Here is a 14,000-nt window from a genome sequence, read left to right as displayed (position 1 = left end):
TGAACGTGCACGCGCGTCCCATTTACGAGTGGTTGGAATTCATTAACACACACATTTCACTATCACATCTGACATTTACGAAGTGTTTGTGAATCAGGAGAAGAGTTTTCGGGACGGTCTCTTTAAGCGCTAAACACTCTCATATTTACTCGTGTATTTACGAGTGTTTCATGAATGAGACCCATTGTGTGTAGTACTCTTGGAGTATGCATTTATTTGCCATTGTAACAGGTGGAAATGAAGCGTAAAAGTGGATTTCAAAGATTTCTTATCCTGTTGCCCCATGACCTGCGACTAGTTGTGGCAGAGCATTAAAGTCAACTAGTCTGTGTAAATATATACACAATTTATATACACAATTGTATTAATAAATACTGAAGTACGGTTAAGTTATTAAGTACGGTTAAGTTATTTTCCTGAAGTACCGATGTCTTCGAATATCTCCAAAGGGAGAATTCAGATCATTTTGGGACAGAAACACAAACAAACAAACAAACAGAGCTCTGTAATCAATCGTTCATCCAACATGCCTTAAAAAAACCCGATGGGGAGGCAGATCGATCACAAAACACTATCAATGTTGCATTATCCTCTGTGACTGGCTATATGACCAAGACCGTTACACTGGGTCAAGACCCCTGACCTTTGAACTCACATCAACAGCATTAAGAAGGGCACTGTGGCCATTTTTCTGGACTTTTGTCTATACGCAGAGCTTAGTAAGACAGGATTCAGGCTGGCAGTGTGAAGATAACACTGCAACAATGCATTTATTAAGAGTAAAGAGAAAGAGAGAAAGTGGAAGGTGGAAAAACCATGAGGAGAGATGGAGGAATGACTAACCTGGGAACACAGCAGCATGACCAGTTCAACCACAGAACTGCTGGACTTCATACACACAAGACCTGCAAAAAATAAATAAATCATTGTTTAGTTTCAGTAGGCAAAACTTTTAACCATTACTGTTGAAGATTTTGGAAGACAACATGACTGATAACTTTGATTTGTTGAAATATGCCTCTAAATAAATAGCAGAGAAAATAATCACAAATAAGTTTGATAATTATTGACAAATTATTGATTCCATAGCAGTCCTCCTGTGGTCTCAGTAAGTTTAGTATTATAGCCAGAGATTTATTTTTCTTATACAGTAGATTTCAGTATATTTTAGACTTGAGTGCTGAATGAGGAATAACATTAGCCAGTCATTATCACAAAATAAACCACAACAGGGTGACCTCAACCCTGACACAGGAGGATAATGACTATCTAATGGTACAGAATCCTTATTAATCAGTAAAGTAAGCTTATTAATCAGCTAAAAATTAACACATAGATATTGAAGGAGGGACTGAATACAAGTTTCTAAGATGAGTGGTTAGTTATACACTGCTGCCACGGGCAGTGGTTATTATTCAGAAATGTTTGATGGTAAATAATGCAACTGACCAATATAATAATCAAGAATATAATGATCATTACATGCCACTGTAAAAAGACTGCTAATAATTAAAAAATATGTATATATTCAGTTCTATATGATTTCTAATTTCTAATCAAGTACTATTATGGAAAATATTTTATTTCTTTATTTATTTATTTATTTTTTTTTTACCATTTATCATTCTTCTCACCAGTGACTATTTTGCTGACATGAACATTTGTGATGGGCCTAATTCTGCACCATCTTGCGAGGTCAAAGAGTATTGATGAACTTAATGAACCTACACGATGCTACTGTAAACTAATACACGTTTGAGCTTGTATTACATGAGACTAAATATGGTGAGCATATGTTCTATTGATCTGAAATATAGCTTTAAAGAACTACACACACGAGAGAGAGAGAGAGAGAGAGAGAGAGAGAGAGAGAGAGAGAGAGAGAGAGAGAGAGAGAGAGAGAAAGAGAGAGAGAGATTTAACATGAAAGCTAAAGGTGAGAACAAACAGGAAGCTGGAGGATGAGGAAGGAAGGAAGCATTTTTGTTTGAATTGGCTCTCTAAAGTCACCCTGCAGCTATTAATCAGCGTTTCATTTCTCTGGGTGGCAGAGGACAGTCCAAACACTCGTACGAGTGTGCTGACCTCTGACCCTGTGCTCTATAAAAGAACACTGCTATTATAATCAGTGAGTTAAAAGATACTTTCAGCCCCCATTTACAGCTTAAATCTGGTTAGAGGTGAGAGAGGGGGTGTAGGTGCTTTTTTAATATATTGGGAGTGATGAGATCTCTTTGTGAACCTGTGGTGTTGTTTAGTGGTACTGCAACTATTAATACAACTCTGAGATGCATTTGTGTGAAATATTCTGCAAATATCAGTAATAAGAGCAGAAGCGTGGCTCACTGGTGCCCTCGATGAGTAGCTCCTGTCCGTGACTGCCCAGCAGTGTTCGAGAGAGGAACGGTGCGAAATCCACAAAAATCTCTCGGAGTAAAGGAGCTGCCTTCTCCAGAGCATGTTCCAATCTCTCTGAGATGCTGAAAACACATACACAAACACACTTTAAAAAAGTGAACAGACTGTAAAATACCAGAGAAATATCAAATCAAATATGTATTTCTGGAGAAAAACCGGAAAAAAAAAAGACCTCATGCTGGGGGCGGAGCTCTGGGTCACTGGGGGTAAGGCAGGGACAGATGGCAGGTTGGAGCTCGTGGAGGTTCCTCCTGCAGAGAATACAGCCAGTAAAATACTCATTACAAATACATACACACTAAACAATACAGGGATCCAATAAGCTAGACAAGCACATCTAATCTTCCATGAATAAATCTTCACTAATTCTACAGATTAAAGCTGGGTGATATGACACACAGATAATCGTTTTTACATTTATTATTATTATTATTATATACTATATGCTACTTTAGCCAATTGCAGTAAAAATACAGTAAAATCTAAGAATAAAAGAAAATTTAAAGTTTCTTTTTTTAAAGCACACAGTAACAACAAGAAATCATTACATTGATAAAAGCAACATTTATAATGTATTATTTCAGTTAAATGCTGTTCTTTTGAACTTTCTACTCAAGGAATCTGAAGGGGAAATGTATGCAAGGTTTCTGCAAAAGTATTAACCTTCAAATGGTCTTCGTTTCCTGTTTACACTTCTGGTCTATACGAACCCAACAATTGATTAATTGTACAAAAAATATACATTTTTAAACATACAAATAATATCCTTTTTTTTTGTTTACTTCTCATCTATTCATTAATGCTGTGTTTTTGGAGATATAAAGTACTTTTGTATCCATATACCACACAATTCCTTAACTACACCATTAGCTTGCATATGATTTTTTTTTTTTTTTAATGATAAATTTGCATTTATGCTCTAGTATTAGGCCTTCATTTCTGTGTAAAAAATTTCAGATTTATGCTGTATTTTTTTTTTTTTTTTTTTTTGACACATGAAAAAAATATATTTAGGGTTTTTTTTTTTTCACATTTACCATTCATTTCAATGTGGGGTCATATTGACCCCGAAGACCAGAAGTGTAAATTTTTTTTTTTACATACCTTCAGAACAACTGAATCAAGCCCATTTTTGTTTTTGTGTGCGTGTATAGATAGATAATGTATGAAAAGTTACAAAATCTTATTCCACTGAGATGAAGAGAACCTTTTTTCATTAAGTAAAAGTTGATTGGGGTCATACAGACCCCATGACCCGATTGAGGGCTAAGCAGCAAAAACAACATTGATAATAATAATTAAAAATGTTTATTGAGCACCAAATCTGCATTAGAATTGTTTTTGATCATGTGACACTGAAGATTGAAGTTAAGAGGGCTGCTGAAATTTCAGCTTTCCCATTACAGGAAATTAGGAATCCTATAAATGCAACTTTGGCGAGTCAGAGACTAAAAATTAAACAAAATAAAACCTTTTATAGGGTATTAAAATTTAACAAGACCAATTCTGTGTGATAAAGCACATGATATGACCTTTAAAATAAGCTCAGCAAACATCTAATGCAATTTAGGCTACTGAAGTTTATATAGCAAAAACACTTTATAAAACAACTTTATAGACGCAAAAAACGTTATGAATGTACTGACAATTTTCATACTGTCCAGCCCAACTAACAACCTAGTAAAAGTCCCCTTTCCTGAAGCTATCTACACAGTCATATAAAGGACAAGAGTGAAGATGTGCATTGAAGCCCTGAAACCATATGAAATGAGCTTTAGCTGAATGATTGCTCTGCTTTGGTTAGCATTCATGTAAAATAAGCATTAGAGCAGCTCTTACACTCCCCCTGATAAAACAGCCCATAAATTCATTAGCCCTGTGTGTGGCTGTGATTAGTGTACGAGTAATTATATGTCAATAAATTTAATCTTGCCCTGCAAGTGTCACATTTTGGGCTAGTAAAGGTCTTGGCACGATCACCCTTTCTCTCACAGGATATCACACCACAATAAATCTGCATGCACTAATATCTCTACACACACACACACACGTGGGGTCTCAGGGCAGGGATAACTCTAGCAGGATGACAGGCTGGATCGTGGAATGTTTCTGGCTGTGGGGACAGCGGCTCTTTAAGCACCAACATGTGCTTGTGCGGAGATGAAGTAGCCACTTCAAACAGCCCGGAGAAAATTAGCTTATCACTATTCAGCTGGGACCTGCCCCTATCCTCGCACACACATACACATGAGAACCATAAAGACACAGACAAGCTTACAACCTCAAGCATGAGATATAGACCCATGAGTACACTAGTTCAAAGACAAGAAAAGCAAAAGGGAGCTAAAACAATCCCTTCATGCACAAAGGATCATGTGTGCATGCAGATGTTGATTTCACTATGTTAGAAAGGACAGAGATGCAATGGTTTTAGACAGAGGTGATGACGTTGGCTACGATTCAAATCCAACCTCTAATCATCACACACATTTGTTGATATGATTCGATTTACTATATCATATCATATCGACCATTTTAGATGACCTTAAGTTTGTTTAACTAAATCTGTGAGGGCTGTTTCTTTATCATTAGCAATACATTTATTAATCTTTGTTAGCCTTAGTTAATGAAAACATAACTGTTCATTGTTAGTCCATGTTAGCTCAGGTCCATGTAATAATAGAAGAGATTGATTTTAACAATGTACTGTATTAGTAAATGTTGAAATTATCATCAGCTAAGATTAATAAAAAATGTAAAAGTATTTTTCATTGTCACTTCATGTTAATTAATGTTAACAAATTGAACCTTATTATAAAGGGCTACCAAATACATTTTTAAAAGACGTTACAATAGAAAACAGTTATTTAAAATTGTAACATTTGTTTACAATTTTACCGTTTTTACTGTATTTTGATTAAATAAATGCTTGGTGAGCATAATATAGTCCATCTCTTGAACAGTAGTGTACATTTATATTTTATTTATAGAGGATTTGAATTGCTCTCTAGAAACTTTCCAGATATCGCAAAACCACCCAAAAAAGAAAATCTGGTTTTAAATCTTTAAATCATTGAAACAACTAAATTAGTAGTTGGGATATAATCGCAGGTCTGATTAATTGTAATATACAGTACTGTGATTGTAAGGGACAGAACACAGGACTGATTCATATTAATATCTTATAGTGGGATTGAGATATGAATTTCTATAACTGAGCAAACAGCACTTGGGTTATGTGTAGGTAACAGTCATGGCCGTCAGTTTGGTTTGAAATGTGCTGGGGGCAGAGACGTACTCGGAAGGGTATTTTCAAAAGTGCTGGGTACAATGACGCATTCATTCTTTATTTTCTCTTTCGAGTAGGTCATGTTTTGAAAGACGATGTCCTGTAGCTTCCTGATGTACATACATAAAAATGAGCACAATGTCCGAGTATATTGAGTATATAAAGTATATAAACCCTTTATTGCATAAATAAAAATGAGCACAATGTCCGAGTATAGTGAGAATATAGAGTATATACGCCCTCAATTGCATATGTACAGTGATGGTCCAGTGGTAGAATTTTTACCTAACGTGTCGGCACTCGGGAGGTTCGAGGTTCTAATCCGCACTCGTATAGTTTTTTTTTTTTTTTTTTCCTCATCAAAACCAATAATGTTTATCAGTGGTTGAATTGATATAATGTTTATCAGTGGTTGTATATGTTTTGATGAGGGGGAAAAAATATACGAGAGCAGATTAGAAACCACGATTTCACCGAAATGAATCTCCGCAACGAATTGAAGCGCGTTTCCGAGAGAAGACGACGCATTTCGGAGCTAGATCGCCTGTTATTTAACAAACAAATGAAACGAATTCTGTTAACTGGAGATGCTTTATTTGTATTGGTACATCTGTGCCGCGAGATGTTTCAAAAGTGGTGGGGACAAAATCGATCCTGGCAAAAAGTGGTAGGGACATGTCCCACCCGTCCCCCCTGTAAATGACACCTATGGTAACAGTGAAGACATGATCATTCATGAAGACGTCCCAACTCACCTGGGGCCGACTCTGTGCTTTGAACAGCATCTCCTGCGGACACCACCGACACACTTTCGACCGGAGTTCCACCTGAGGATGCAGCAGTGGCTGATGGGACGGATGCGGCTGTGGAGACTGTGCTCATTCCTGGTGAGGGAGCCCCGCCCGCTTTCTTAGGTGCAACAACAACACTCCTGTGAAAGACGACAAAAGATTGCCATTTCAAGTAAATGCTGTTCTTTTGAACTTTCTATTCACCAAAAAATGCTTCACTGTAAATAAAATAATATAATAAATATATAAATAAATGCCACCTTGGTGAGCATTAAATACTTAAGAAAAAACACAGACACACACACAAAAAAAAGAATATATAATATACTTATTCTTATTTTTGTTTGGTAGAATGGAATAGTTTTAAAGAATTTGATCCTTAGATTAGTCTTTTTTAATGTCTCACAAACAGCAGTGGAAAATAGACTCTGCTTTGGTAAATACACAGAGCAAGGGAATCAAGTACTCAGTCAAAAAACCATTAGCTCGTTCCATCGGCGGCCCTGTAACGATGAGACTGATGATGTCGGCTAAATATGCCGCACATAATGTGATTTAGTATAAAAAGCCGCCCAGCTCACACAACACAAGAAGCCCATTTACCGTGTTAGTGTAATTAGAGCCCTGTTTCTCTGACATAGAATATTCCATAATGGCAGCATCTATCTTCCGACCAATCAATGGCCTCCCAGCTCCTGTCACTCAGAGCTCTGAACTTTGTGATTGATTAAAGTTGGCAGTGTGTTATGTTCTAGTAGCAACTGCTTGTCGAAGTACAGTGTCATGTCTTGTGATGATCCCATAAACAAGTTGATTTGCGGTTAGGTGAAGACTGAATAATACAGGTTCATCCAAGCTGTGGTGTGTGCACACAGTCCCAGTCAAACATTTGGACACACTTGACTGAATGTATTATTTCCCATTATCTTAAAAACGATATGATGTTATTATTTATGCTTAAATGCTTGAAATTAGTTTTCTAGACATGTATAATATTCGGTTATATTTTGATATGATTCTCATATGTAGCCAGAAACCGTATTTTTTAGGGGTGCAATTGCGAAAAATATTTTCCATTCACAATTCAGACATTGAGTTGTTTTGAACTATGCGTAGTACTGTGTAAATATGTCAAATGAAACATAAAAGCTAATTTATTATAGTTGCTTTTCCATGCTTTTCAAAAAAACAAGGGGCAATCATGGAATTTGTTCTTGGAAAGCCTTCTTTCACCCCAAACTTACACAGTGGGAGGACTGTAAAAAATAATCGTAATTTTAACGGTAAAAGACTGTAAAAATGCTACAGTGCAAAACTGTTAATTGGTTAACAGAAAGTTTCTGTACTATATACGGTAAATAACTGTTATAATTTTACTGTAAAATACCGTTAAATTTACAGTTTTTGAAAGTGAAAAAGAACAACTTCTTGTATAATTTACAGTGAAAACCGTAAATTGACATTCCCACAATTCCCTGCGTCACACTTCACATTTAATGTATTTTTGTTAAAATAACTATGTTTCCTGATAATTTTCTTGTTTTTTGTAATCAGTTATGTACATTAGGGTTTTATGTTACATTTAATGTTGTTCAATTAATGTTTATTACATTTTTTAATTTCACGCGTGTTACCATGGTGGTGTTTAATGTTTGTGTGAACGACCCTGCAGCTTCTTTATATAAATATTAACCTTCTAATGGAAGACAACTTCTGATGAGCTTTATTTGCTCATGAAACTCTCATCACTACTGTGATGGTTGATGGTTGTCAGTGTATTACAAAGGTAAAAAACAGAAATCAATTTTTCAAAAGGTTGGTATATCAACAGATTTCAGAAAATGAAATATGGTTTAATACTGTAAAGGTGATTACAGTTTAAATGTTTTTTTTTTTTACAGAATTGTTCTGGCAACCAAAGTTACCAGCATTATTCTGTAAAAAATATGGGATTTTTTTTTTACAGTGTTCCATTTCCATTCGGGTCTAAATTTATGCATTTCTTGCAGGTGAACTGATGCTATCAGAAGGCTATTGTGGCTGTCTATCTATAAGGAAATCTATGCTCCTCATCCTGCCATTTACCAACTGGATATGATTTTTAAATTAACAAAGTTGTTTACTTGGACATATATGGTTGTTGCCCTATTGCATACTAGATTGTCTTGTAATGTTCTAGCTATACACAGCATACGCACACATCCAAACAATGAAAGTATCAAGGACGTAATAGCAAACAAATTAGAATGGATTACAAGACAAGCGTAAAAAAAAGAAGAAAAAAAAACATAACCAGAAACCTTATTTAGGTGCGAAATTGCAAACACAGTGTGTTCACAATTCAGTAATTTATTTTTGATTTGACATTGGGAATTCATAAGTCAAAAAACTCTATTTACCGGCTATTTTGGATTTTTTTAAATGCATGTATTTTATGTGGGCAAGAAAGTGAAAGAAATCAGCCAACAAGTAATGGCAAGTTCAGACTGCACGATTTTAGGCACGATTTTGGCTCGCCGACAGGTTAAGAAATCGCAGACAAATGCCCGAAATCACAGGCAAATCGGTGCTCATTCACGCGAGTGACAATCACGCAGTGTGAATGAGCAAAGACGCGATCTGAAAGTCGCTGACACCCGTGAGATATTTGGCATGCTGTTGGCGATTCAAAATCCTGCTGTGTGAAAAGGGTTCTGACTGAAAACTACATCGGCGATTACCGACAGCCAATGAGAGAGCAAGATACAGAGCAGCGGGAAGTTCGGGGAGGATCACATATCAACATGTCATTGTTTCAGAAAAAGGCTTCTTCTTGGTCTATTTGGACCTAAGAAATGGAAGAAAAATTAGTCGAAATTTGGCAGGAGCACCCGTGTCTGTTTGACGTTTCATTTGAGCTGTACCACAACCGGGTCGAAAAAGAAAAAGTCTCACGAGAGAACTCCGGTCTTGCACGTGTGATGTCGCGTTGTTTCCTTGTCACATCTCGTGTGTTTGTTGTCAAACGTACGTAGTTTGCGCACAGCGTGCTAGACAGAGTTGTCGGCGATTCTTTCTATTGTAAAGTCATGCAGTGTGAAACCTTCGGTCACCGATCCATCGTGCGGTGTGAACACAGCAGCGACTAAATGCTGGCCAAGATAGTCATGCAGTGTAAAATGAACAGCGACCCGACTACTTTGAAAATCGTGAACTGATCTGAACTCGGCATAACTAGCATACATAGGAACCTTCAAGACATTAGATAGGCCTATATGATAGGGCTGGGTAATAAATATCGATTTCTCGATATTAATCGATTCTCATTTTTACAAACCGATATCGATTCTTAAATCTCAAGAATCGATTAGTCATCCTGTTTCATTTGAATGAATGAGACATTGTATCGCGGCTGCGCGCATCCAACAAATCGCAATAATCTTTGTCCTTTGTTACTATTGATATGAAACAAAGTCTCAATTTTCAAATTACGTCCATTTTCTTTAGAAATTCAAAAACATAAATTGCGTTTTGGCGCTGTGGCGCTGTGGCGTGAGATCGCTCTGGCGCAGCTCCAGAGAAGCAGCAGTCTATACCAGTCACAGCGCGAAATAAACATGAATGAGCATCTGAAAGTGTGTTAAAAGATAGAGTACAACTTATCAAAATCCATATCATGTCACATTGATTCGCTCAATCAGCGTTTCAACCGTGGAAAGACGTCATTAAACAGCTTGTAATCAATGTCATGTATCGTCATATTTACCTCAGAAAACTCCACATAAACAGACTCGTTAGTCCACACTCGTTAGTGTTCTTCAATATTTAATCCATATTTGAATAAATCTGACAAGTTTTTATGACAGCCACCATTTAAATGTTTATATTTCATATAATCTTCTTATTATAAAAATAAATAAAAGTGTAATTTAAGTGTTTGTATAGCTACAAAACAGTTAATTATTACCTTCATATTAGGCTAATGAAGCCTAGTAGGCTACAACTAGACATAGACCATAGTTTACAGCATTTAAGAGATTTGATTCTCTTGAGAAAAATTGCCATTTTTTGTAACTGATATCCAAAATAATCGATATTGAATCGAATCGAAATCGAATTGCAAGCTTGTGAATCGAAATCGAATCGAATTGTGAAATTTGTCTCAATACCCAGCCCTCCTATACGACCCAGTTTTCTTCACATGAGGCTGGTTGAGAGAGTCTCTCTAGGCTAAAATATGAAATAGTTTTGATTTGTTTGTCATTTCTGATATAACACAGTTTGGATGATTAAATGTTAAAGTTATCATTTCCAAAGATTTAACTACCGTACCTCCGATGACAAATTATTTAGTTAAAAAAAAATGAAGTCTCATTAAAGAAAAGAATGCATATTGATGTAAGCCAGGGTGGAAACTTAAAGAGGCTACATGCGTTTCCTGAAATTTAAACTCGCGACTGACACCTGTGGCCAAAAAACAGAACTGCTCTCGCAACGCGCGCTTTTACGTGCACACTTCACTAGTCATCTGCTGCAAGGAGGTCAACATTATGTTTACAGAGGTAAGAACATTGTTTGAGATAAAGTGTTCTGCTTGCGAGTGTAGGCTACTTGCCGACTAGCGGTGGTGGCAGAGTGATCTGAAACGTTTAACATGAACATGAGCTTCTAGGGCGCTTGACGTCACATCCGCAGACAGCGCGGGAAAAGTCCGACCCGACAGAAAATAGGAAAAATAGGATACAGGCTTATAGGTGCACCCACTGTGAGCGGACAAGGTGTCAGTATGCTCATCAGGAGATGTTTTAGTCATAAATGGTAAAATAAAAAGGGTATTGCTGCTTTTATTTTGGGGAAAAAGCTGCATATAGCCTCTTTAAGTAACCATGGTAACACTAAGTTATAATACAAAGAACGCAGTTAATTCTCATAATGAACTCAACGCAGTTTTCATAATGATTTCACAGCTCTCCGTTGCTCTCTACACTGTCTAGAGGTAAAAATGGAAATGGTTCATATCAGCTGAAAGCACTGACAGTGCTCTGGCCTTTCACAGCGACTAGTGTTCAGTTTATCAGTGCTGACAGAAGGGGTAATGCTACGCAGTCACCAGCTCCTCTCCAGAACACATCCATAGAGACGCTACAGACAGAGGAGGCACGCTAGCATCAGATAAGAGCACTCTAGGACACACTGCTACAAACATCCCGCTGGAAGCTACCTAGAAGTTAAAGCACAGGAATGAGAGTTCTCACACCATTTCTACACTTCTGATGTCTCCTTGACTTGAAAATAGCCAGTCCAAGAAAACGAAAGAGGAATTTGTAAACTGGAAGGCTCGCGGTATCATGCTCATGACATCAGCATTTGCTGTACACCAGTTCACCGTTCCAAAAACTCTATTAGAGCGCATTCCTGTTCTCTCTCAAGTGCGTGTTTAACGCTGACCGCTGGTGGGATGGTGGGGGTGGACGGCTGCTGACGGTGGGGGGGGGGGGGGGGGGTGAGCGGCTGCAGATCCATCTGCTCAAAGGCGCAGGTTTTAAATTATTCAGCACACCATTAGCCATACTTAGCCCCAACTCACTACTGCTGTCAATTAATCAGAGCTGCCAGGTGTATACCACCAGACGAGAGGCCAATGCTGACCACCGTCCATGGAGTTTGGATTCCAAATGCTGAATTATTTAGCAGTTTTAACCAACACGCTTGGAGACGACATGTAAACAGCATGTTTCCCGTAATCTCCACGAATGTGAGATCGGGTGTTAGGAAATGTGTGCGAGAACCTGATCTTACTGGACATGAATCGACATTTTGTGCTGATGTTCAACAAGGGCTGAACAAACAGCCAAATGGTTGTAAGCTTAATACTGTGTTGTTTTATTGTTTAAGGCAAATTAACCACCTATAAAGAAATATATATATCCTTTGGTGTCATCTTCACTGTAAAAAAAAAATTTCACGATTTGTTATCACAACATATTTTCTTTTGTCAAATCAACTTTATAATAATTTATTTAGTTGAGATAACTTATTATTTTGAGTTTCTGATGGTTAAATTAATCTCCTTCGTTGTATTAACTCACTTTTTCCAGTTCAATGAACTTAAAATTAAGGAAACCAGGTTACTTACTTTTTTAAGTTAAACCAACAAAAAAAAATTACAGTGTAGTAATCACAACATTTTTTCTTTTGTCAAATCAACTTAAATAATTTATTTAGTTCAGATAACATATAATTTTGAGTTTCTGATGGTTAAATTAATCTCCTTCATTGTATTAACTCACTTTTTCCAGTTCAATCAACTTAAAATTTTAAGGCAACCAGGTTACTTACTTTTTTAAGTTAAACCATCAATATTTTTTGCAGTGTTTGGAGGTTAGGCTAAAAAGAAGATACCAAAAATATCAGCTTCATATAATATATAAAAACAGACAAGACTTGTACATTTTGTCAGAATTCCATTGTCAAATTCATTTTACTATAACTGAAATGGCATATCTTAGCCAAATATGAATAAACAAATAAATAAAAAAAAACATGTAAGATATACATCTAGTTATAACTGGATTGCCTTGAAAGTGTAAGTTTTAATTCAAATATTTAATTATCATAATTTTTCATTATTTTTTATAGTTGAAACATTAGTAAGAACATCAGTATTTTCACTATCTCTGTGACATCCTAACCCTTTCTCCACCCATATTTATTTGGTAACGTGTAAATCAGATTTTGACCAACAAGTCATTATGACACCATTCAGTGGTTTCTGGATCCTATCAGCAAATATTTTTGACTTCATGTCAAAACAAAAGCGGGGTAAGAAAGACGTATGGTGAAATCGGGATTTCGTTGATAGTAAATACATTTAACGTCTGTTTTACCCTTGACCCCAGTCATGTTTTATCTGGGAGACCATGCATTTTTTCCATATATAACACTCGTAAATCCCCAGGGATTCAATCACGCCACCCTGGGTGTTCCGACATACATTCTGTTAAGCAAGCATGCATGTATGCCTTGAGTCGGGACAGAGCATAACTTCAGTGAAGCTCTGTGTACATAGTATGAATGGAGTTAAATGCAGCAACACTAATCACACTTCAGTAAAGAGAACAGCGAGTGAATACATCGCTCTGGGTTTGAAATATTTGGTTGGTAACAGAGTGCAACAGAAAACATCTCAAAATAGTCAAATCAACAAGAATGAATGGAGGACAGGACAGGGCAAGTGAGTGTGTGTTGAAGAGGGAAAAGTGTGTAAATTGACTTGGAGAACAGCAGACTCAGATCTGGAGTCATCCAGATAACTCGGCACCTCTCCGCTGGGGGGAATCCTAAGAGGAGATAAGCCTTTCCCTTGCACTCTGGAGTAAAATAACTGGGAAGAAGCAGATGAGTATGGCCCAGTTGGATCAAAGGCAGGTGTTGGGGAAAAGCCCAGAGTATATTGTTAGATGATTCTCACCCCATGCACCATGAGCTTCACCTCCTCCCCTCTGGTTTTCATTCTTTTCTTT

General features: G+C 36.9%; 1 protein-coding gene across 10 annotated transcripts in view; it reads right to left on the bottom strand.

Annotated features, from left to right (window-relative positions):
- The window catches only part of lrba (LPS-responsive vesicle trafficking, beach and anchor containing), a 299,224-nt gene that overhangs the window by 189,306 nt on the left and 95,918 nt on the right, over nucleotides 1–14,000 (bottom strand). For all 10 annotated transcript variants that reach the window (XM_089132308.1, XM_089132310.1, XM_089132311.1 and 7 more), the window contains 4 exons: nucleotides 6,463–6,638; nucleotides 2,591–2,669; nucleotides 2,347–2,480; nucleotides 844–905 (listed from right to left, as the gene is read on the bottom strand). In XM_089132308.1, the coding sequence (XP_088988434.1) occupies nucleotides 844–905; nucleotides 2,347–2,480; nucleotides 2,591–2,669; nucleotides 6,463–6,638 (451 nt within the window). The remainder of the gene's footprint in view (nucleotides 1–843; nucleotides 906–2,346; nucleotides 2,481–2,590; nucleotides 2,670–6,462; nucleotides 6,639–14,000) is intronic.

This window comes from Pimephales promelas, chromosome 6 (genome assembly GCF_988280905.1).
Source record: "Pimephales promelas chromosome 6, fPimPro1.hap1.1, whole genome shotgun sequence".
In the NCBI taxonomy this organism is placed as follows: Eukaryota; Metazoa; Chordata; class Actinopteri; order Cypriniformes; family Leuciscidae; genus Pimephales; species Pimephales promelas.
This window is presented reverse-complemented; position numbering and strand designations above follow the sequence as displayed.